The sequence below is a fragment of the Podarcis melisellensis genome, assembly GCF_964234715.1.
Source record: "Podarcis melisellensis genome assembly, chromosome: 17".
Taxonomy (NCBI): Eukaryota; Metazoa; Chordata; class Lepidosauria; order Squamata; family Lacertidae; genus Podarcis; species Podarcis melisellensis.
This window is the reverse complement of record NC_138534.1, coordinates 29,430,760-29,451,243: the sequence shown is the minus strand read 5'-3', so window position 1 is coordinate 29,451,243 and position 20,484 is coordinate 29,430,760. Positions and strand designations below refer to the sequence as shown.

General features: G+C 46.2%; 2 protein-coding genes across 3 annotated transcripts; both read left to right on the top strand.

Annotated features, from left to right (window-relative positions):
• Positions 1-1,088: 1,088 nt before the first annotated feature.
• LOC309360125 (E3 ubiquitin-protein ligase TRIM32-like) lies at positions 1,089-8,501 on the top strand. Its single transcript, XM_081894725.1, has 3 exons — positions 1,089-1,269; positions 5,804-6,346; positions 8,088-8,501. The coding sequence occupies exons 1-3, from the start codon at positions 1,258-1,260 to the stop codon at positions 8,433-8,435; spliced, it is 903 nt and encodes a 300-aa protein (XP_081750851.1). The 5' UTR covers positions 1,089-1,257; the 3' UTR covers positions 8,436-8,501.
• A 2,163-nt stretch (positions 8,502-10,664) lies between these two features.
• Positions 10,665-20,104, top strand: LOC309360178 (protein NipSnap homolog 3B-like). 2 transcript variants are annotated; one of them, XM_081894817.1, is made up of 8 exons: positions 10,665-10,823; positions 12,984-13,206; positions 14,886-15,041; positions 16,055-16,204; positions 18,055-18,141; positions 18,241-18,635; positions 18,785-19,351; positions 19,658-20,104. In XM_081894817.1, the coding sequence occupies exons 1-6, from the start codon at positions 10,764-10,766 to the stop codon at positions 18,315-18,317; spliced, it is 753 nt and encodes a 250-aa protein (XP_081750943.1). In that variant the 5' UTR covers positions 10,665-10,763; the 3' UTR covers positions 18,318-18,635; positions 18,785-19,351; positions 19,658-20,104. The 2 variants fall into 2 exon arrangements, with proteins under 2 accessions (XP_081750943.1, XP_081750942.1); XM_081894816.1 differs by having other exon boundaries at positions 18,241-19,351.
• The last annotated feature ends 380 nt before the right edge of the window (positions 20,105-20,484 follow it).

Below are 20,484 nucleotides of genomic sequence, written 5' to 3'. Positions count from 1 at the left end.
ACCCTCAGAGGCGCACTCCACTGTCTTTCGAGACAGATGGATGCCAATGACGTACAGTGGTACCTCAGGTTACAGATGCTTCAGGTTACAAACGCTTCAGGTTACAGACTCCGCTAACCCAGAAATAGTACCTCGGGTTAAGAACTTTGCTTCAGGGTGAGAACAGAAATTGTGCGGCAGCGACGCAGCAGCCATGGGAGGCCCCAGTAGCTAAAGTGGTGCTTCAGGTTAAGAACAGTTTCAGGTTAAGAACGGACCTCCAGAACAAATTAAGTTCTTCTTAACCCAAAGTACCACTGTATCGGCAGCCTCGTCAACCACATGCTCCTCTGTAGTTTACCTCTCACAAAGCTACACTCCCCTCACCTATAACAAACCACATTTCCCAGGGTTCTTTTGGGGAAATCCCCTACATGAGTGTTTGAGGGAGGGTGTCAACACAAGAACAGGGCCTTTTCTATGATGGCTCCCCATTTGTGGAATGCTATCCCCAGGGAGGCTCGCCTGGCCTCATCATTATATATCTTTACACGCCAGGCAAAAACTTTCCTCTATAACCAGGCCTTTGGCCTTGAACTTTCTGTGGCCTTTTAGAAGTGGGTGGGTTTTTTTTTAAAATGTATTTATAATTCCTCTTGGTTTAAACGTATCTATGCAGGGCTTATTGTCTATTTGTTTGTTTTTAGGCCACTTTGGGTTTCCCTGAGCAAGATATAGCGATTGACAAACTAAATTAAAAAAAATTAAAATGTGCTTTATGTGTGCGTTAAACACTTGGGGTGGATGTGACTACTGACTTTGACTTTCTGTATGCAATTGTAAATAATAATAATAATAATAATAATAATAATAATAATGTACCAATCTGTAATTCATATCCCCCCCTTCTCTCTCTTTGTATTCTAGGGACATTCCCCACAGTTGTCCAAGGAGAAATGCTAGATTCTTATTTTTTGAAGGAGCTAGAGGATGAACAGGTATCAACACCTGCCTTGCTTGTTTTATGTGCCTTACCTGGATCCTGATCCTGCCTCTGCACACTTCATACAGTTTGCAACACTGATGTAACAATGGGAGAGGGGAGAGGGCAGGGGGCTGGGGTGTACAGAGGAAGGGAAGCAGGAGGCAGCCGTGATGGACAGCTTGCAAGAGAAGAACAGAGCCCATAGTGAGGCCAGTGGGCAGTGTGCCAGCATTTTGGTGAACCCAGATTCCTGGATGTATAAGAGTTGGGACTCTTAGTGCTCTGCATGCACTATGTACAAAGAGGTAATTTGACCCTGTAGATCTGTAGTTGAGCAGACCTCTTTCTATCACCATCACCCCATTTTCCAGGTACTGTTAAATACCGTATTTTTCGCGCCATAACACGCACCTGACCATAACACGCACCTAGTTTTTAGAACAGGAAAACAAGGGGGGGGGAATATTCTGAATCACAGCTTGGGAGGCTTTCCTTCTCCTCACTTTTCTCTCCCCCTCCCCAAGCAGCACAGTCCCCTTTTCCAGCCTCCTCCTCTCCATCCCTTTCGCCCAAACTCCTCAGGTGACGTCTGCAATTTCTTCCCTTCGCTGCTGCCTCTCCTTTGGCCTCTACCATGACTCTCCACTCACGGCAACCTACCCCCTCTCCCTTCACCCAGCTTCTTGGTCCTTCTCCTCTCCATCCTCTTCCTCCTCTTTCTCGGCAAACAACCTGCTGGCTGCTCCCAAACCTTCCCGGGGCTTTAGGGGAAAGGGGAGACTGCCGGCAGAGCAGCGTGACTCCCCCACCCGCAAAGAGCAGCCCAGGAGCTCAGGGCAGTGGCGAACAGCCTGCCCACTGCTCTCAAACCTTCCCGGGGCTTCAGGGGAAAGGGGAGGCAACCCGGGAGGGCGGGGTAACAGCGCACGCCACACTCAGGTGATTTGGCACCAGGGACCACACATTCGCTCCATAAGACACACAGACATTTCCCCTTACTTTTTAAGAGGAAAAATGTGCGTTTTATGGCGTGAAAAATACGGTAGATGTGTACTCAGAACTAAGCCCCTTAGATTTCAACAGGGTTCATTCTCAAATAATTGGGTGCTCCCCTGGGAAGAGGGATTGGCTGTTAAACCACTCCAAGAAATGTAGCTCTGGAAAAGGTGCAGTTGGGTGCATAACCTCCAACAATTCTCTGATGAAAATCAGGATGTCCTATCCCATAATAATAATAATAATAATAATAATTGTACAATTTATACCTTGCCTATCTGACTGGGTCACCCCAGCCACTCTGGGCAGCTTCCAACATATGTATAAAAGCATCATAAAGCATTAAACATTTTTAAAAAACCTTCCCTATACAGGGCTACCTTTCAGATGGCTGGGGTCGCCGCAGAACTCCATACCGTCCAACATTTCTCTGATGAAAATAGGGATCTCCTAAGGAAAAACGGGGCATTCTGGGATCAAATCAGAAACTGGGATGGCTTCTGTGAATCTGGGATGGTCCCTGGAAAATATTAACACTTGGAGTGTCTGTAAATTTAGCTGTTTTACTCTGCTCACATGTGTATTTGTATAAATACACACAGTGGCATAGTTTTTAGACGCCAGAATTCACTAAGGGCCCCATTTAATTGAGCCTTCACCCTGATTTGCTTGCACCAAGCTTACATTGGAAGTTTGGTTATATTTGCTCTCAATTGAGCTTTCGTCCTGATTTGTGTGCAGGGCAGTTACACAACAACATTTATCTGCATTCATTCTGATTTGCTTGCCGGTTGTTTACACATCGGGACGCGGGTGGCGCTGTGGGTTAAACCACAGAGCCTAGGGCTTGCCGATCAGAAGGTCGGCAGTTCGAATCCGCGCAACGGGGTGAGCTCCCATTGCTCGGTCCCTGCTCCTGCCAACCTAGCAGTTCGAAAGCACGTCAAAGTGCAAGTAGATAAATAGGTACCGCTCCGGCAGGAAGGTAAACGGCGTTTCCGTGAACTGCTCTGGTTTGCTGGAAGCAGCTTAGTCATGCTGGCCACATGACCCGGAAGCTGTCTGCAGACAAATGCCGGCTCCCTCGGCCAACAAAGCAATATGAGTGCCACAACCCCAGAGTCGATCACGACTGGACCTAATGGTCAGGGGTCCCTTTACCTTTACCTTTACTGTTTACACATCTTCCTCCATCCCGGGCTTTGCATGACATTTCTTCCCCCTGTGCTCTGTTACTTTCTAAACCACAAAAAGTTAAAGTTGTGTGTGTGGTTTTTTTTTTTTAAAAAAAGGTAGATTTATTATACTAGGCGCAGTGGTTCTCAACCTGTGGGTTCCCAGATGTTGTTGGACTACAACTCCCATCATCCCTGAGCTCTGGCCTTGCTAGCTAGGAGTGATGGGAGTTGTAGTTCAGCAACACCTGGGGACGCACAGGTTGAGAAAGGCTGTAAACTGCTTGAATCCCTCTTGCAAAACAGTGACAGTACAGAGGCTCCTTTTAAGGTTTTATAGGAACTCCCCTCCCCACTCCTGAGATGGAACTGTGTATTACTTTAGGAATTGGGGCACCCTCCTGCTCACTTTGCTGTGGGTGGGTGCGCTCTGGACTTCTGCCCCCCAAATCCTGCTTCATCGCTTCCCATTTAGGTCACACCAGCTTGTTCCTGGGGTTCTTGCAACCCAAAGCACACACAGCAACTTGTCTCTTCCCCGCCACAGCCATTACAGTCACTGCCACATGTTTCCACTGGGTGGCTCTCCAAACTGAGAATGCATTTGCTTTGCTTTGATCTGGCTCCGAGATGGGTTGCTTGGCTGGCTAGCAGGCCTGGGCGCCATCTGGTTTTCAACATTGTGATATATATTACCAGCTAAGCATTGTGATTTATCACGGCGTCTGAAATAAGGATGGAGCTATGTAGAGGCATATATCACCAGCTAAACATTTTTTTTTAAAAAAAAATCCTGTAGCACCTTAGAGACCAACTAAGATATCTGAGAAGGGACACGGATGGCGCTGTGCGTTAAACCACAGAGCCTAGGGCTTGCTGATCAGAAGGTTGGTGGCTTGAATCCCCACGACGGGGTGAGCTCCCGTTGCTCGGTCCCTGCTCCTGCCAACCTAGCAGTTCAAAAGCACGTCAAAGTGCAAGAAGATAAATAGGTACCACTCTGGCGGGAAGGTAAACGGCGTTTCCATGCACTGCTCTGGTTCACATGACTGGCCACATGACCCGGAAGGTGTACGCCGGCTCCCTTGGCCAATAAAGTGAGATGAGCGCTGCAACCCCAGAGTCGTCCACGACTGGACCTAACTGTCAGGGGCCCCTTTACCTTTAAGATATATGAAGAAGTGTGCATGTACACGAAACTTATACCCAGAACAAACTTAGTTGGTCTCTAAGGTGCTACTGGTCAAATTTTTAATTTATTTTGACTGTGTCAGACCAACATGGCTACCTACCTCCAGCTAAACATTGTGATTTATCATGGCATCTGAAATAAGGATGGTGCTATGTAGAGGCACGGGCTGGCTTCACGATTTTCCCCAGCTTGTGATTTTTGCCTAGCACACACACACACGTGTCATGATTTGTGATATATTGCCAGGTCACAAAAATTATGAACCCAGTATGTAGAAATGGACTTCAAACTGGTTTGGGGTGATACATTGCCTGGTCTTAACAGACATCACATTTTGTGATATTTTGCCAGGTCGTAAATTAGGAAACCGATACCACGATGTGGACTTCAAATCCAGTTTGGACGATATATCGATATATCGCCCAGCCCTACTGGCTAGACAGAGCCGTGTAGTCTCATGTTCCCATGCCATCTCCACTGTATTGCTAGAAAGCAGAAGGAGAATGGATTGTTTGCTTTGGCCTCAAGAGGGCTTTGGAGAAGGCTGAGATGAATTCAAGGAGGAAAAGTCCATCAATGGCTAATAGATAAAGCAGCCCCAAATGCAGCCTCCATGTGCAGATACAGCATACCCTTAATTAGCGTTTATACTGGGGACTAATGACAACAAAAGGTAGCTATCCTGCACATACAGGCTTTGCAGAGGCATCTTTCTAGCCACTATTAGAAGCAAGACTGGATGGCCTCTTGTTTGGATCTTGAAATTGTTACGAAAAAGGAGCAATGCAGCGAGCTGCAGCTGCAGCTGGCTGGAAAGCCAAACAGGATGTTGATGTTTGTGACTGTACTGAGCACCGGATGTTAGCTCAGTGTGTCATCTGACCTGTACTGGAAGTACAGGGGTGGAGTCTAACTCTCTCTCTCTGTTGATGTTAAGAGAGTGCAGACATGTTTCTCTGTACTGCTGCAAAAGACAGAAATAAAGGCATGTAAATACATTTCTGTCTGTCTCTTTCCCCTCCCTGGGGATAGCAGGGAGGAGAGGGAAGGAGTGGTGTGTTCTTCTCAGGTTTGAGGAGGATCGCCTCGCCTGTATCCTGCCGGGAGTCGCAGACGGGGAGGTCAACAAGGAAATCAGCCGGGTGCCTGGAGAGTGGCACATTCCTCTGACAAGGCTTGATTTCAACAGAAATGTGATTCTTACGTTCTTAAGCAAGAGTTCATATGCAGGGTCATATTAGCTGTGCCTTAACTTTAAAGAGGTCCAGAATATGCCCTGCTGCTTTGTAAGTTTAAATGCTTGAGTATAGGAGGTGTAGCATTCCTCTTCAGCCTGAGCCTAATTTAAGGGACCACTTGTTGCATCCGAACAAAGTGGAACGTCTAACGGACAAAAGCTTTGGCCACAAAATATGTTTCGCTAGCCTAAAAGGTGCCATCCGACTCATTGCTGCCTGTTCCTTTTCTGTTTGTTAGTTAGAACAAGTTCTCAGATTTAACAACAAATGGAAACTTTCCGGAATCCAGAAGATCCACTACAACTCTCTAGAAAAGATAGTGGGAGGATATGGCACTATCCCCGGCAAGCTGATTTGGCCAAACAGCCTGACAACAACTCCCGAAGGTGACTTGGCCGTGAAAGACAGTGGAACTGGGCATATCCAGATCTTTAGCGCAGATGGTCAGGTTAAGCAAAGGTTCCCTTATGGATTCGAACCAATTAAAGGGCTGGGGGACATTACCTGCATGAAAAATGGCGTGCTTCTCGTTACCAACGGGACCAGAATCATCCAGCTTTTCAGCAAAGATGGGGAGCTGATCCATGAGCTGAAGTCTCCGAAAATCACCTGGCCTAATTCATATGGGATAGCCGTCTTGAAAGCGAACAAAATTGCAGTGACAGACTGGAGTGACGGAGGGAAAATTAACATCATTGGAGTGGACTGGAGAATGAACGCCGTTCTGAAGACAAGTTCCATAGAAGGGTTTCATAGGCCGGTGCGGGTGGCAGCCAATAAGGTACAGTATGAGACCCCAGAAAGGCCAAATATCTGCTTATTGGTTGGTAGCACAGAATGCTTCAAGCCTCTAGCCTAAGTTTAGACAGTGAAGTGGGCAGCAACTAGAGAAATGGGGACATTTGAGCCTTTGGAAAGGAAGGCAGCAGGAGGACTTCCTTCTGTTTACTCCTCTTGGTACCCTTGTAAAGGACTGTTGAGCATCCCATATCTAAGAACAATAAAGTCGATTCAACCAACTCTAAAACAACAACATGTGCGCTCTAAAAACAATGGAACCATTTCATCAGATATAAAATTGACTGGCCTCAGGAAAGGCCTTTGGTTGCCCCTCCCCCATATTATCCATATTGAGTGCGCATGAGCCCAAGTGGGGAATATGTTTCACTTGATGCACAGATAGCTCAGTTGGTTAGAGCAGGGCTCAGCAAACTTTTTCAGCAGGGGGGTGACGGTTCACTGTCCCTCAGACCTTGTGGGGGGCCGGACTATATATTTTTTGGAGGGGGATGAACAAATTCCTATGCCCCACAAATAACCCAAAGATGCATTTTAAATAAAAGCGCACATTCTGCTTATGTAAAAACACGCTGATTCCCAGACAGTCCATGGGCCAGATTTAGAAGGCGATTGGGCTGGATCCAGCCCCTGGACCTTAGTTTGCCTATCCATGGGTTAGAGCATGGTGCTGATAATGCCAAGGCTGCAGTTTCGATCCCCGGATGGGACAGCTGCATATTCCTGCATTGCAAGGGAGTTGGGCTTGAGGATCCTCAAGGTCCCTTGCAACTCTTCGATTCTATGATTCTATGTGCGCAGAGTCCTTCTGACCCACAGGCAGAAATGTGCATGTACAGGCATGGCTGATGTTGATGTGGATCCCAATGGATGGGTTGGATGCAATATGGATGGCATTCACAACTGCCCCTGGATGGACCTACTGTAGATGGGGCCAAGATTTTCAAGCAGCCCCAGCTGCTTTCTGGCCCTGTCAGTTGGCGACTTCTTTCTTTCTCTTTTCCCTATTTAATCTCATTTGTATCGGCCCATTGAAGTAGGTGGACATTTGCTCTCTGAATCACCCAATTAAAGGTTCCAATCCAATACGCATCCCGGTGAAGTATGTGCTGGTTTCTGCCTAAACCTTTGACAAATAGCAAACTTGGTTCTCCCTATGAGTCAGTGTGTGGTATAGTGTCAGAAGAGCACTGGACTCAGGTTTGGTGTTCAAATCTCTGCACGACCACAGAAACCACAGGGTGTCAGACTTGGGTCATGTGGAGTTGAGAATGAAGAAAAAGGAGGAGAGCAAATAAGAAGTCCCTTAGTTCTTCAGGTCAGAGAGTATCACCTGACCTAGTCTTTCACCTGGTCTGTTGGGATAAGGAGTTCATTTGTCTGTTCTTTGTGCAGTTCCATCCTTTGGGCAAGCCTGAATCAGATCACACAGGTTGAATCCTTGCCTGACGGTCCTCAGGTCACAACTTCAGGACTTGTTCTGTGCTCAGAGCCTCATCCCTAGTGACCTTGGGCCAGTTACTAACTCTCACCAGATCCTACTTTTGCAAGGCTGTTGTGAGACTATTTCCCTAAATTATTTTGGAAGGTGGGAGGGATAGCTGGGTGAGAAATAAAGGCACTGTTTTTTGAGTTACAAAGCAGCTTTTCTAAGACCTGTGTGAAATACTGTTAAACATTGTTCTCTCTTCCACCCCCTTTGCTCCACAACTTCGCCCCCACAGAACGACGAAATCTTAGTTACAGAAGGGCAGCTTTTCGGAAGGTACCAGGGCTGCTGCATCAAAGTTCTCGACAAGGGAAATAAGGTGAAAAGGACTATAGGCCCGCGGTACGGGCGTGTTCATACCTTCGAAAACCCTTCTGGCATCTGTGAGGATGGGCACGGGAACATCTTCGTATCCGACGAAGGAGAAAACTGCATTGTGATGTTTAATCCCGACTCAACCCTCAGTACTGTATTGGTGAACGAGGGCCTGCTAGGACCAAGCGGACTCTCCATGCTGGACCATGGGATGATAGCTGTCACCGACTGCTACAACCACTGTGTTAAAATCTATCGGTACAAATGAGCAAGTTGCCACCTTCAGTGAGCAAGGGAACTCACTGGAATAAACACAGCTGATTCTCTGCCTTCCTAGCCTTGCTAACATAACTCAACTATCCACTCTGGTCTTTGCTTTTCTAACTACCAGCTAGCTAAGGGAGGGAGGGGGCCCACCCGTTTGTTATCTGGCACAAAGTCACTTCCTTTGTTACTTTAATGGCCCATACTTAGGCTATTGACTCATCAGGATGATACCCGGGCTAGTCCAGGAATTTGAATTCTTACTTGCTGGATCCAGGAATTTGAAGAGTTTTGGCATGTAGCCTAACCACTCACCCCAATCCATAACATCCCTAAAGCCTGTGATATATTACAGTGGTATCTCGGGTTAAGAACTTAATTCGTTCTAGGGGTCCATTCTTAACCTGAAACTGTTCTTAACCTGAAGTACCACTTTAACTAATGGGGCCTCCCGCTGCTGCCACGCTGCTGGCACGAGATTTCTGTTCTCATCCTGAAGCAAAGTTCTTAACCCGAGGTACTATTTCTGGGTTAGCGGAGTCTGTAACCTGAAGCGTCTGTAACCTGAAGCGTCTGTAACCCGAGGTACCACTGTACTTATGTATACAGTCTGCAATGTTTGGCCCAAACGGATGCGTGGCAAATATTCCCACTCCTGCAGCCATTTTGGATGGTTCCAGAGAACAAAATCTGTAGCTGATTTTCCATCCCAATGCAGCACATCCATGCTTGCTGACACGGGAAGAAAAGGCGTGTTTCTGTTTCTGTAATGTCCTTCGGAGGCAGGCTGGATGGGCCCACCCCACTGGCTATTTTGCAGCAATATGCTTATGTCTCCTGTTCTAAAAAGCCTCGTGGCCACCATTATAGAGTAGTTAAAACAAATTACGTTCACATACACTGTCAGCCTGGTTAGAAAGCTGAGCATGGGCAAGGGAGAGAAAGAAATCAAAGGAACAAGTACATGCCTGCCCCGTTCCTAAAAACCTCTTTGTAAGAAGCTGTTCAACAGCGGAGCAGATGAGAGGTGGTGGACTCTCCTTCCTTGGAGACTTGTAAACAGAGGCTGGATGGTCATGTATAAAATCATAATTGTAGAGTTGGAAGAGATCCCTTGGGGTCATCTAGTCCAACCTCCCTTGCAATACAGGAATCTCTTGCCCAATGTGGGGATGAGTCTCATGCACCACCAACTGAGCTATACTTGCACCCAGTGCTTCTTTTTTTCCAGCTGGAGCTCACCAGAGCACCATTCCATCACCTCTCAGGTGGGCGCCATTGACGTTTGAAGAGAACAAGGGAGAAGTTCATGGTGAGCTCCAGCACCTCTTTTTCTAGAAAAATATCCCTGCTTGCAACTAAGATCTAGGTGAGATTCCTGCATTGCCTCCATAGCCTTTTCTTCTCCTGAAGGTGTCCTTCAAGGCAGCAAAGGTTCAAGATCAGAGTTTTCCTTCTCCTACATGGGCTACCTTCCCAGGTGGACCAGCCCCATCTGCCCCTCACTTCCCTCTACAGCAAGTGTAGAAACCACCTTGTTAACCGTTGGACCCCTATGGCTCTCGTCCACTCAATCTGACGGAGCCTGTCTTCACATGCTGGAGATGTCCCTAACTCACCAAGGATTTGACACCCATCTGCTACCCTCACCTGGTTTGGCCCTTTCCTGGGATGTGGCCACGCTCCATGCTGACAGCATCTAGGAGCCACTGTTGAGTGCAGGGGGGGTGGGGGACCAAAGGTGTACAAACTACCTTTTTGGCACCACGGAAGTGGGGTGCCAACTCTTGAATAAAATTATGGGGATACCCAGGTAAGACACACACCCCATACACAAAATCAATCGCAATATGTGGTGCACGCACACCATTTGAATCCACTGGATCCTGCTCATTTGAAACGAAAATGTCAACATAGTCCAGATGAGATCAATCTTTCTGCCTCTTCGCAAGGCGAGGGAAGAGAACCTTATGAGCCGACAAACAGGTTTATTCATTTATTATCACCCAATCTTTCCAGAATGACCATAAGGCATTTAATTTAAAAAATAAAAATAAAACCGGCACGCAATTGTCATCTGCTTGGATAGAACAGCTGAGCTCATTGCTTCTGGTTTGCAAAGCGTTCTACCTACCAAACTAGAACCCCCAAACATTTATGGACGATTGCAGTCTACCTTCCCGGTTTGGTGATCTTCCTGCAGCTGCTATTCTTGGAAAGCGCCACGAGTCTTTTTGTCTCCCTGCAGCCTCCATAGGCAAAGGGTCGGGACGAAGCCGTGCAAGGAGCCTTTTGCTTCCTTCGCAGCAAAGCTGTCGGCGGGCGCTGCACGATGGGCTCGCGCGTCCTCGGCTCCCTCCGCAGAGCTGCGTTATCGGGGTGCAAAGCCCAGGTAAAGCCGGGAAAGAGGCGCCGGGCTTCAGATTTCTTCTCCTGACTTCCCAAGTCCATCGGGAACGAGGCTGCCAACTTTTAAACTGTGCCTTTTTAAGCTGTGCCTTTAAACGCGCCCATGGGTATGGAGACCATACCATTTTTAATTGTATCATATTTTCCGGGAGGGGTAGAGGGAAACCTTTACTGCTCATTTTCACGCAGCGAGCTCCTGTTTCAGACACCCGGGATTTGGGGGAAAGAAGGTTCCCAGTTCCCACGTGGGGAGGCAGACACGCTTGTAGGGTCCCCCTGCCTATAAGAGCTGCACGACAGACAGGCACCCAACAGGTGTGTGGCGCTTCCAAGATGGGTAGGTGTTACCTGTTGGATTTCTGCCTGCCACGTGAATCTTTAACGGTGCAGGAGCCTGACGGGAGAGGCGGAAAGCAAAGGCATAATATTCCTTCAGTATGGATCTCAACCATCGCTGACTCTCTTAGATTAGTTGTGTCGTTCGGTTTGGATCTCCAGCTTTATAACTGGCCCCTGTGCCTTTAAGATACAGGTGATTCACCTTCTTCAGCTCAAGAACTGCAGTCAAGGTTAGCCAACCGGAAGGTTGCAGGCCAGAGATGATCATTGGCAAAGGCCCCACCAAAAACGCACACACAGCACATTGCATTGCTGGGTTGAGATATTTCCTGCAAACTCTGCACTGCAAAGAGGCAATTTCTTCCCCTTGGCAGTACAGTGGTACCTCGGGTTAAGTACTTAATTCGTTCCGGAGGTCCGTTCTTAAACTGAAACTGTTCTTAACCTGAAGCACCGCTTTAGCTAATGGGGCCTCCCGCTGCCGCCGCGCCATCAGAGCCCGATTTCTGTTCTCATACTGAAGCAAAGTTCTTAACCCGAGGTACTATTTCTGGCTTAGTGGAGTCTGTAACCTGAAGCGTATGTAACCTGAAGCGTCCGTAACATGAGGTACCACTGTATTGCTGCCCTTCAGGGTCTACACTGGCCCCTTGTTCTCTTGCGGAAATGATTCAAGCTACTGATCCTAATCTACAGGTTTCCCAGTGCGCTCGCTTCTTTGTATCCTACCATAATCTCCAAGATAATGAATCTTTTTGAGGATGCCCTTTTCACGAGGCCATATGTGCATCAGAAGGCAACTGGATTAAAGACAGATGTTCCCATGACTGCCTCTCCCTCACGGCTGCCCAAGTTACAGAATTCTCCTTCTGTCAATGTTCCAGAGCATTTTAAAAAAATATATTGTAAGACCCAGTGCTGCCCTTTGGAATTTAGGAATAAGTCAGCAAAAGGTGGGAAATTTCAAGGAAGCTGATAAAATGTTTTTATGCGATTCTTCTCTCTCTGCTGTTTTTTCTTCCCCAAACTTGTCTTCAGGACATAGGCGCCGACTCCATGGGGCTTGAGGGGGCCCGAGCCCCCTCAAAAATTCGTTTGGGGGGGCTCCGCCCCCCCAATAATCTCCGGCGCCCCTCCAGCAGAGCGCCATCGCCGCCCCTCCCCCAGCCCAAAATGCACAGGGAGGGGCGGGCTGCATGCCTCCTGCCCTCCCTCCCGAGCAAAAGCTCCACCCAATTTCCTTTGGAGCTGATTAATAGGCGCAGCACGCTCTCCCCTATTCGCTCACGAGGAGGCGGCGCCACTTTATTTGCATATTCATGAGCTTATTTATTATTCATGAGCTTTCCCGGGCCCCCCCAATATTTTTTATAAGTCCGCGTCCCTGCTTCAGGATGTGCTATGAATTTAAATTTATATATGTAGCCATTGAAGATGAAAAGCTAGTGAGCAAACAAGGTCAAACTTGTTTAGGGAAATTTTTAACGTTTGGTGTTTTATGGTGTTTTTAATATTCTGTTGGGAGCCGCCCAGAGTGGCTGGGGAAACCCAGCCAGATGGGCAGGGTGTAAATAATAAATTATTATTATTATTATTATTATTAATGATAATAATTTATTTAGGTTTGTTGCACTAAGTAGATTAAAAAATTAAAGAAGCATTTGCAGCTTCACATACTAAAACTCTACCTTGTAATAGAGCATACTACTGATCCAAATAATTATTAGCATGGCTGCAAACTTAGAAACAAAAGCCTCATTTCGTTTTCTAACTGGATTTCTTGCTTTTATGTCTCTCTTTTAAGCCAAGTCTGTATCAGGTTTGCTCGTCTCTTGCCACAGGACCCAGGCAAGATGTTGGCACCTTCTATGAACTCCGTACTTACGATATCAAACCAGCAAAGGCAAAGGAATTCCTTGAGTTGGTCAGTAAAAGCATCAACATTCGCGTGGCTCACTCAGAAATGATTGGATTCTGGACAGCGGAGTTTGGGTCAATGAATAAGGCTTTCCATATTTGGAAATATGGTAGGTACTGCGCGGTAACACTTTAACCATGTGGGACCTCTATGCAGATCCTGAGTAGGATATTTCTCAAGCGATTGTAGATATTTCGGGAAGGTTTACTGCCAGGTTAATTCGCTGCAATTGTTGTAGGTAAAGGTAAAGGTAAAGGGACCCCTGACCATTAGGTCCAGTCGTGACCGACTCTGGGGTTGCGGCGCTCGTCTCGCTTTACTGGCCAAGGGAGCTGGCGTACAGCTTCCGGATCATGTGGCCAGCATGACTAAGCCGCTTCTGGTGAACCAGAGCAGCACACGGAAATGCCGCTGGAGTGGTACCTATTTATCTACTTCAACTTTGACGTGCTTTCAAACTGCTAGGTTGGCAGGAGCAGGGACTGAGCAATGGGAGCTCACCCCTTCGTGGGGATTCGAACCACCGACCTTCTGATCAGCAAGTCCTAGGCTCTGTGGTTTAACCCACAGCGCCACCCGCATCGCTGCAATTGTTGTATGTGTCTGTATCCAAATTCAGACCTGGGATTCCGGAGTCCAGGTGGCTGAAGCCAGAGATCAGAAGCAGTGCTGTGTTTGACCAAGTAATAGGCCAGACTCCTAGTATTTGTATCAGTCCTAGTCAGCACAGAGACTTCCAATGGCCTTTCAATCACAGAAGTTGATATTGCACTCCTAGGCTGTGCCCACGTTAGAGCATTCGTGCAAAGGTGGGCCAGTTTTTTTCTGTGTGCATGTTTGTGTAGTTTCGTCCACACATGAGCAATTTCGGTCTTGTGCTCAAAAATCATCCTCAATGTTTCCCACCCACGCTGGCAGACAGTGCTCAACAGGATATATTTGTGCTGTGTGTTGTGTCATCCTTTACATTGGTATTTCCCCACCAACTATAAATTCTGAAAACCTGATGGGTTTCTTGGGTATGCACATAGGTATTTGCCTCTATACACCTGCTTAAGAAACAAATCGTCCTTGTGCAAGAACAAAATTCCATCATACCAGATTATTATTACAGTGGTACCTCAGGGTACAGACGCTTCAGGTTACAGACTCCGCTAACCCAGAAATAGTGCCTCAGGTTAAGAACTTTGCTTCAGGATGAGAACAGAAATTGCATGACAGCAGCAGGAAGCCCCATTAGCTGAAGTGGTACCTCAGGTTAAGAACAGTTTCAGGTTAAGAATGGATCTCCAAAATGAATTAAATTCTTAACCTGAGGTAAAGGTAAAGGTAAAGGGACCCCTGACCATTAGGTCCAGTCGTGGCCGACTCTGAGGTTGTGGCGCTCATTCCGTTTTATTGGCCGAGGGAACCGGCGTACAGCTTCTGGGTCATGTGGCCAGCATGACAAAGCCGCTTCTGGCAAACTAGAGCAGCGGACAGAAATGCTGTTTACCTTCCCGCCGGAGCGGTACCTATTTATCTACTTGCACTTTGACATGCTTTTGAACTGCTAGGTTGGCAGGAGCGGGGACCGAGTGACGGGAGCTCACCCCGTCACGGGGATTCGAACCTCTGACCTTCTGATCGGCAAGTCCTAGGCTCTGTGGTTTAACCTGAGGTACCACTGTATTGTTGTTGTTGTTGTTGTTGTTGTTGTTGTTGTTGTTGTTGTTGTTGTTGTTGTTATTAGCCTGCCCATCGAACCTGGCCAAAGGAATTCTAACACTTCTTTGCTTTCTTATATAGACAACTTTGCCCACAGGAGAGCTGTAAGGAAAGCTGTGGTCGCTGATAAAGAATGGCAGGAAAGATTGTCAGTACTTCTTCAATTCCTAGACAAGCAGCACATGGAAATTGCTTACATGGTCCCCTGGTGTGAGCTCGGGAGTTCTCCAAAGCCAGGTGAGGTGTCTTACTGCACTAACAGTATACGGTACTGGTCTTTAGTATTGGAGCAGATTTCAGGGAGCATTTCGAGGAGAGGGCATAAGTAACATTACTGGTCCTTGTGCCACCAGAGAGCTCTGGTTAAAGTTACCACAGGCTGTTCTGGCCCTTTCTGGTCACTGGGTCAAGGGGGAAGAGGCATTCCTATGAGACGTGCCCTGGAAACGTGGTGCTGTGCAGATTCCTAATTTCTGGAAGAAGCCTCTCCAAAGCTCATGGGCGTAGCCAGGGGGGCAGCTAACCCCCCCAACAAAAGGCCTGCCCCCTGCAACAAAAATCCTGGCTATGTCCATGCCAAAGCTCTTCATTGTTTGCAGTTGAATTTGAAACATGCTTCATACTGTAGTAGAATCATTTGGTCAAAAATAAAAGAGACATGCAAGGAGGTAAGCAGGAGAAACAGAAGTGGAATGTTTCGTAGCCTGATCTTTTCCCCCCATTAATGGACCTAAGCTACAGCTTTGGTTCAAAACATCCATCTTTCGTAGCGATTCAAAAACAGTCCATGTCTCCCAGTATATTTTGTCGTTCATATCGGTATAATATCTTTCCATATCCGTAGCTTCCCCCTGAGATAAAATTGTTCCACCCATTTCAGATCTTGAGAGGTTTTTAATCCCCTCCTCTAAAATACACTTACCCACAGATAAGGGTAGAAGAACTAGACATTATGCGGATTTGCAGGGGAGAATTGGCTGTGACGGGTACATGGTTGTAACTGTTCAAAAACGAAAAATAAATTAGAAACCTAAGCACGCTGTTCAAAGAGTAGGAAGCATAGATGTTCACGAAATGCAGAGATAAGATTTTGGGTCGTCATCAAAGAACTAAAAAGTAGGCTGAAAATAAATTGTGAAGCAAATAGGGATGTTGGTGAAGGTATCGGCATAGGGTGAGCAGCTTTTTATTTTGTATTTTACTATCTAGCTGATAATTTCTCTCTCTTTCCTCTACCCCACCCTGTCTAGGAGTTTATGAGTTGGTTACTTATCAGTTGAAACCAGGTGGACCTGCTTTGTGGGGAAAGTCATTTAAAGCAGCGATTGATGCGCACATCAGCAAAGACTATTCTAAACTGATTGGTGTCTTCCATACAGAATACGGATTACTTAATACAGGTACAAAACCTATTCCCTGTGTTGTTATGATCTGTAGTTTCACACACAGAATCATAGAATTGGAAGGGACCCTGAGTATCATGTAGTCCAGGCATGTCCAAAGTCTGTTTCGGCCCCTGTGGCAGTTTATTTCCTGGGGTAAAATCCTAAAAAAACCTCAACAGCTTCAATCCTAAAAAAGGATCAACAACTTTGGTTGGCCCTCATGGCCCTTCACTTCATCAAATCTGGCCCTCTTTGAAAAAAGTTTGGACACCACTGATCTAGCCCAACCCCCTGCAATGCAGGAATATGCAGCTGTCCCATATGGGGATCAAACCAGCAACCTTGGCATTATCAGCACCACATTCTATCCCAGTGAGCTATCCAGGCTGTTGGTCATGCTCGGTTAGACATGCTAGTTTCCCTTCATTTCTGTGGAGGGACCTGACATGCACTGACATTCCTTTGTGCTATGGATTATGTCCAGTGGAGAAGCAGAAAGTAATATCTTGAAGCTGTTGTCTTAATCCTGTGACTTCTCCCCTTCTTTGTTAATCACTTCCATTTATCATCACACCCTCCCATATTTGGCCGTGCATAGGAGGTAATGATGAAAGGTACTTCTGAACATGTACAGAGTGAGTTGACATAAAGACATAAGAAGAGTCTTGTTGGATCAGGTCAAAGTCTCATCCAGCAACCTGTTCTCACAGTAGCCAATCAGATGCCCATTGGGACTTGTGCGCCCAGGATCTTCCTCTTCAGATTTGGGTGTTGCAGATATTAATATTGTGCAGTTTGAAGTAACTGGGTGCATGAAAACTGACCCCTTTTGGAAATGAAGCATTGTCCAGACCCATGAAAATATTGTTCAAATTTTACTAGCAGAACTCTTCAAAATAAAACAGAAACATCAAATGATATATCCAAAAATATTCATACAGTGTCTTGTGCTGTCCAGCACAGGCTCTGCATCTTAGAAAATATGAAATAACCTAAACAGACCTGTAAGCAAAGGTCACTCTCTCTCCCTCTCTCTCCACAACCTGCTTTCCAGCCTTTATTGGCCTTAAGTGTCACAGTCTGGTTCACGGGTGATCAAAGTCTCGGCTGGGGACGTCGGGACCGGGGGCAAGATGGCGGGGTGGGAGCAGGAATGGGAAGCCAGAAGCCAGAAAGCCAAGAGTCTGAGGGTCAGAGAGCCAGGAGTCAAGAAGGCAAGGGTCCGAGGAACAGGAAGCAAGGAATCGCGAAGTCAGGGGTCTGAGGATCAAGAAGCAAGGAGTCAAACACAGCAAGGCAGGAAATGTGTTGCTGTGGCAAAGAACGGAAGGGCAATGCTGACCTTATATCCCTTCCCGGCTCTTGCCACCAGGTGCTGTGAGTTACCAACTGGCCTCACCTGCCTTGCCTCTTCAGAACAAACTTAGGAAAGCCCCAGTCCTGCAGAGTCCTATTGGTCACAGGGCCTGGCTCCTGCACGCACACCTGACACTTAGGCTGAGAGCTTCATCTACATCTTCACTCCATAGAGTTTGGGAGACCAAGACTCAAAGGCAGCTCCCTTCAAAATGGAGATTTGCAATTCAATACCTTCATTACGTGGTCTAAGGTTACAACACTCACATGTTAACTACCAGAAAACAACAATTAGATTCACTCAGCAAAAGCCCAGAGTCCTTTAGAAAACAATACTGGAAAAACCCCAATATTAGCAACCCTTCAGCAATACATGTTTAGCCACATTCCATTTTAAACCTTCATTAGTACACATACATTTTTCATTTCTGTTTGAACTGAATCAGTTATACTTAACCGTGGATAAACTTTTTCCAGAGCTGACCTTGGTTTTGCTCCTGTTTTCACAGTTCATGTGCTTTGGTGGTATGAGAATCCTGATAGCCGTGCGGCTGGGAGGCATTTTGCCCACGAAGATGCCAGGGTGGTAGCAGCAGGTAAGAGGTGATGGTGTGTCTTGGCGTATGTGCCAACATTTCTTTAATGCTGCTCAGAAAGTTTAACCCGGTTTTGTCCTACATTGCATTTACTTTCAGTACGGGAGAACGTTCAGTACTTGGAATCCCAACAAAACATGCTCCTGATTCCTGCACCATTTTCGCCTTTGAAATAGTTCTCTAACAGATGAAAGGCAACAGATGAACACATCCTTTCTTTATTTCGGCACTTTTATCCTCCAATTGCAATGTTTGTGCCTTGATGCAAATTGAGTGTAGTCTTGCAAAATGTTGAATTGCGTGTGCCAAACTTGATGTTCCCGCCGCTTGCTAGCAAAGAATACACACTAGCTTGCTTGTCTTAAAAATATGTAATTCAAACTATAGTCATGTATTTACTTATTATGGCATTTATATCCCATTTGTCCTCCAAGGGGTTTAAATGGGCTTATATGCTTCTTCTCTCCATTATATCCTCACATCAGCCCTGTGAGGTAGGCTAGGCTGAGTGATAGTGATTAGTCCGAGGTCACCCGGACTTCATGGTTACTTCATGGCCAAATGGGAATTTGAACCCCTGGTCTCTCAGTTCCTGGACTGAATATCTAATCACACTGGCTCTCAAATTCTGTGAACATCTTAGGTTACATTTAACACACAATCAGCTCTTAGGTTTTTATCATAGATAAGTGAAAATATGCAGGACAAATCTGAGCTGATGCTTTTTGTTTTATGCACATACCGTTTTAAAATCGTGAGAAGTAAAGTAAAATAAAATATTACACCCCCAAACATCCCAGAATCCCACTGGATTAATCATAGCCTTAATGGGGAATCTACCATACATTAACATATAATTCCTAGTACTGCTTTTGCAGATTAACATCCACTATCCAGATTACAATGAAGCATGAACAGTGTTAAAATTAGAGATGCATTTCCCAATAATGTTTTAGCTATAATAGATTGTTCAGGCTACGTCTGATTACTTTGTGGGATTCGTTATGGGAAGAAATGACAATCAGGGTTGTCAATGTAAAATAAAAAAATGGATAAAATCCTTCTGAAACACCCCCAACTGAATTGTGTGTGTAATATTTTAGTAACTGGTTTTTTCCTGCATTTTAGAGGACAACTATTTCCCCAAGGTTTAAGCTTTTAAGCCCAATAAACTTTTTTAAAACTCCAAAGTTTTATAGCACAATTAGAGGTTAAAAAGGTAAAGGGACCCCTGACCATTAGGTCCAGTTGTGACCGACTCTGGGGTTGCAGCGCTCATCTCGCTTTATTGGCCGGGTCATGTGGCCAGCATGGCTAAGCCGCTTTTGGCGAACCAGAGCAGCACACGGAAACGCCGTTTACCTTCCCGCCAGAGCGGTACCTATTTATCTACTTGCACTTTGACGTGCTTTCAAACTGGTAGGTTGGCAGGAGCAGGGACCGAGTAACGGGAGCTCACTCTGTTGCGGGGATTCGAACCGCCAACCTTCTGATCAGCAAGCGTCCCTAATTAGAGGTTAGCTTTCAACTATCCCAAGTCATACATCCACACCTCTGGGAAAGTGTCCTCTACAAGCCGTTTCAACATGTCATTCTGGCACATGACACTATCAGATATGGTGCACCTATATGGCAATTATAAGCAAAAGCAGAAATAGAACCAAAGACTAAATCTCAAGGGGTGCAATACTGTTTAGTCGCCTGGGCCCCTTTCCTGATGCATACCTCTGTCCCACCCCATAGGTATATTTCCATGAGTCACAAAAGGAACTCTGTTTCGATTTTGAAATTAGTTTTTCTGTTTCTAAAATCGCACCATGCACAACAGTGGGGCTTTTGTACCATGTCCCCCAACACTCCCCCATTTCCCTTTTTAATTTAACATAACAGGAATTCTATAAAGCTCGCAGATTATTTTGTTGCTTTCTTTTTGGTTAGTTCTAATAAAGATATTAATCTGCCAGCGCTTTGATGTTTTTATTCTAATACACCAGGCGCCCCCAAACTCGGCCCTCCAGATGTTTTGGGACTACAACTCCCATCACCCCTAACTAACAGGACCAGTGTTCAGGGATGATGGGAGTTGTAGTCCCAAAACATCTGGAGGGCCGAGTTGGGGGGCGCCTGTAATACACCAATGTGGTCGCAAGCATTTCAGACTGCCTGATTTGTATAACTTAAGTGTGTCAAAACAAGAAAAATTCCTTCCAGTAGCACCTTAAAGACCAACTAAGTTAGTTCTTGGTATGAGCTTTCGTGTGCATGCACACTTCTTCAGATACACTGAAACAGAAGTTTCCTTCTATATACAGTGGTGCCTCGCAAGACGAAATTAATTTGTTC

Excerpts from the sequence above, each read along its gene's own strand:
- LOC309360125 (XM_081894725.1), top strand. Across the intron at positions 6,347-8,087 it reads TGCGGGTGGCAGCCAATAAG|AACGACGAAATCTTAGTTAC; the intron begins GTACAGTATGAG and ends TCGCCCCCACAG.
- LOC309360178 (XM_081894817.1), top strand. The coding sequence starts at position 10,764 with ATGGGCTCGCGCGTCCTCGGCTCCCTCCGCAGAGCTGCGTTATCGGGG. Across the intron at positions 10,824-12,983 it reads TATCGGGGTGCAAAGCCCAG|CCAAGTCTGTATCAGGTTTG; the intron begins GTAAAGCCGGGA and ends CTCTCTTTTAAG. Across the intron at positions 13,207-14,885 it reads TTTCCATATTTGGAAATATG|ACAACTTTGCCCACAGGAGA; the intron begins GTAGGTACTGCG and ends TTTCTTATATAG.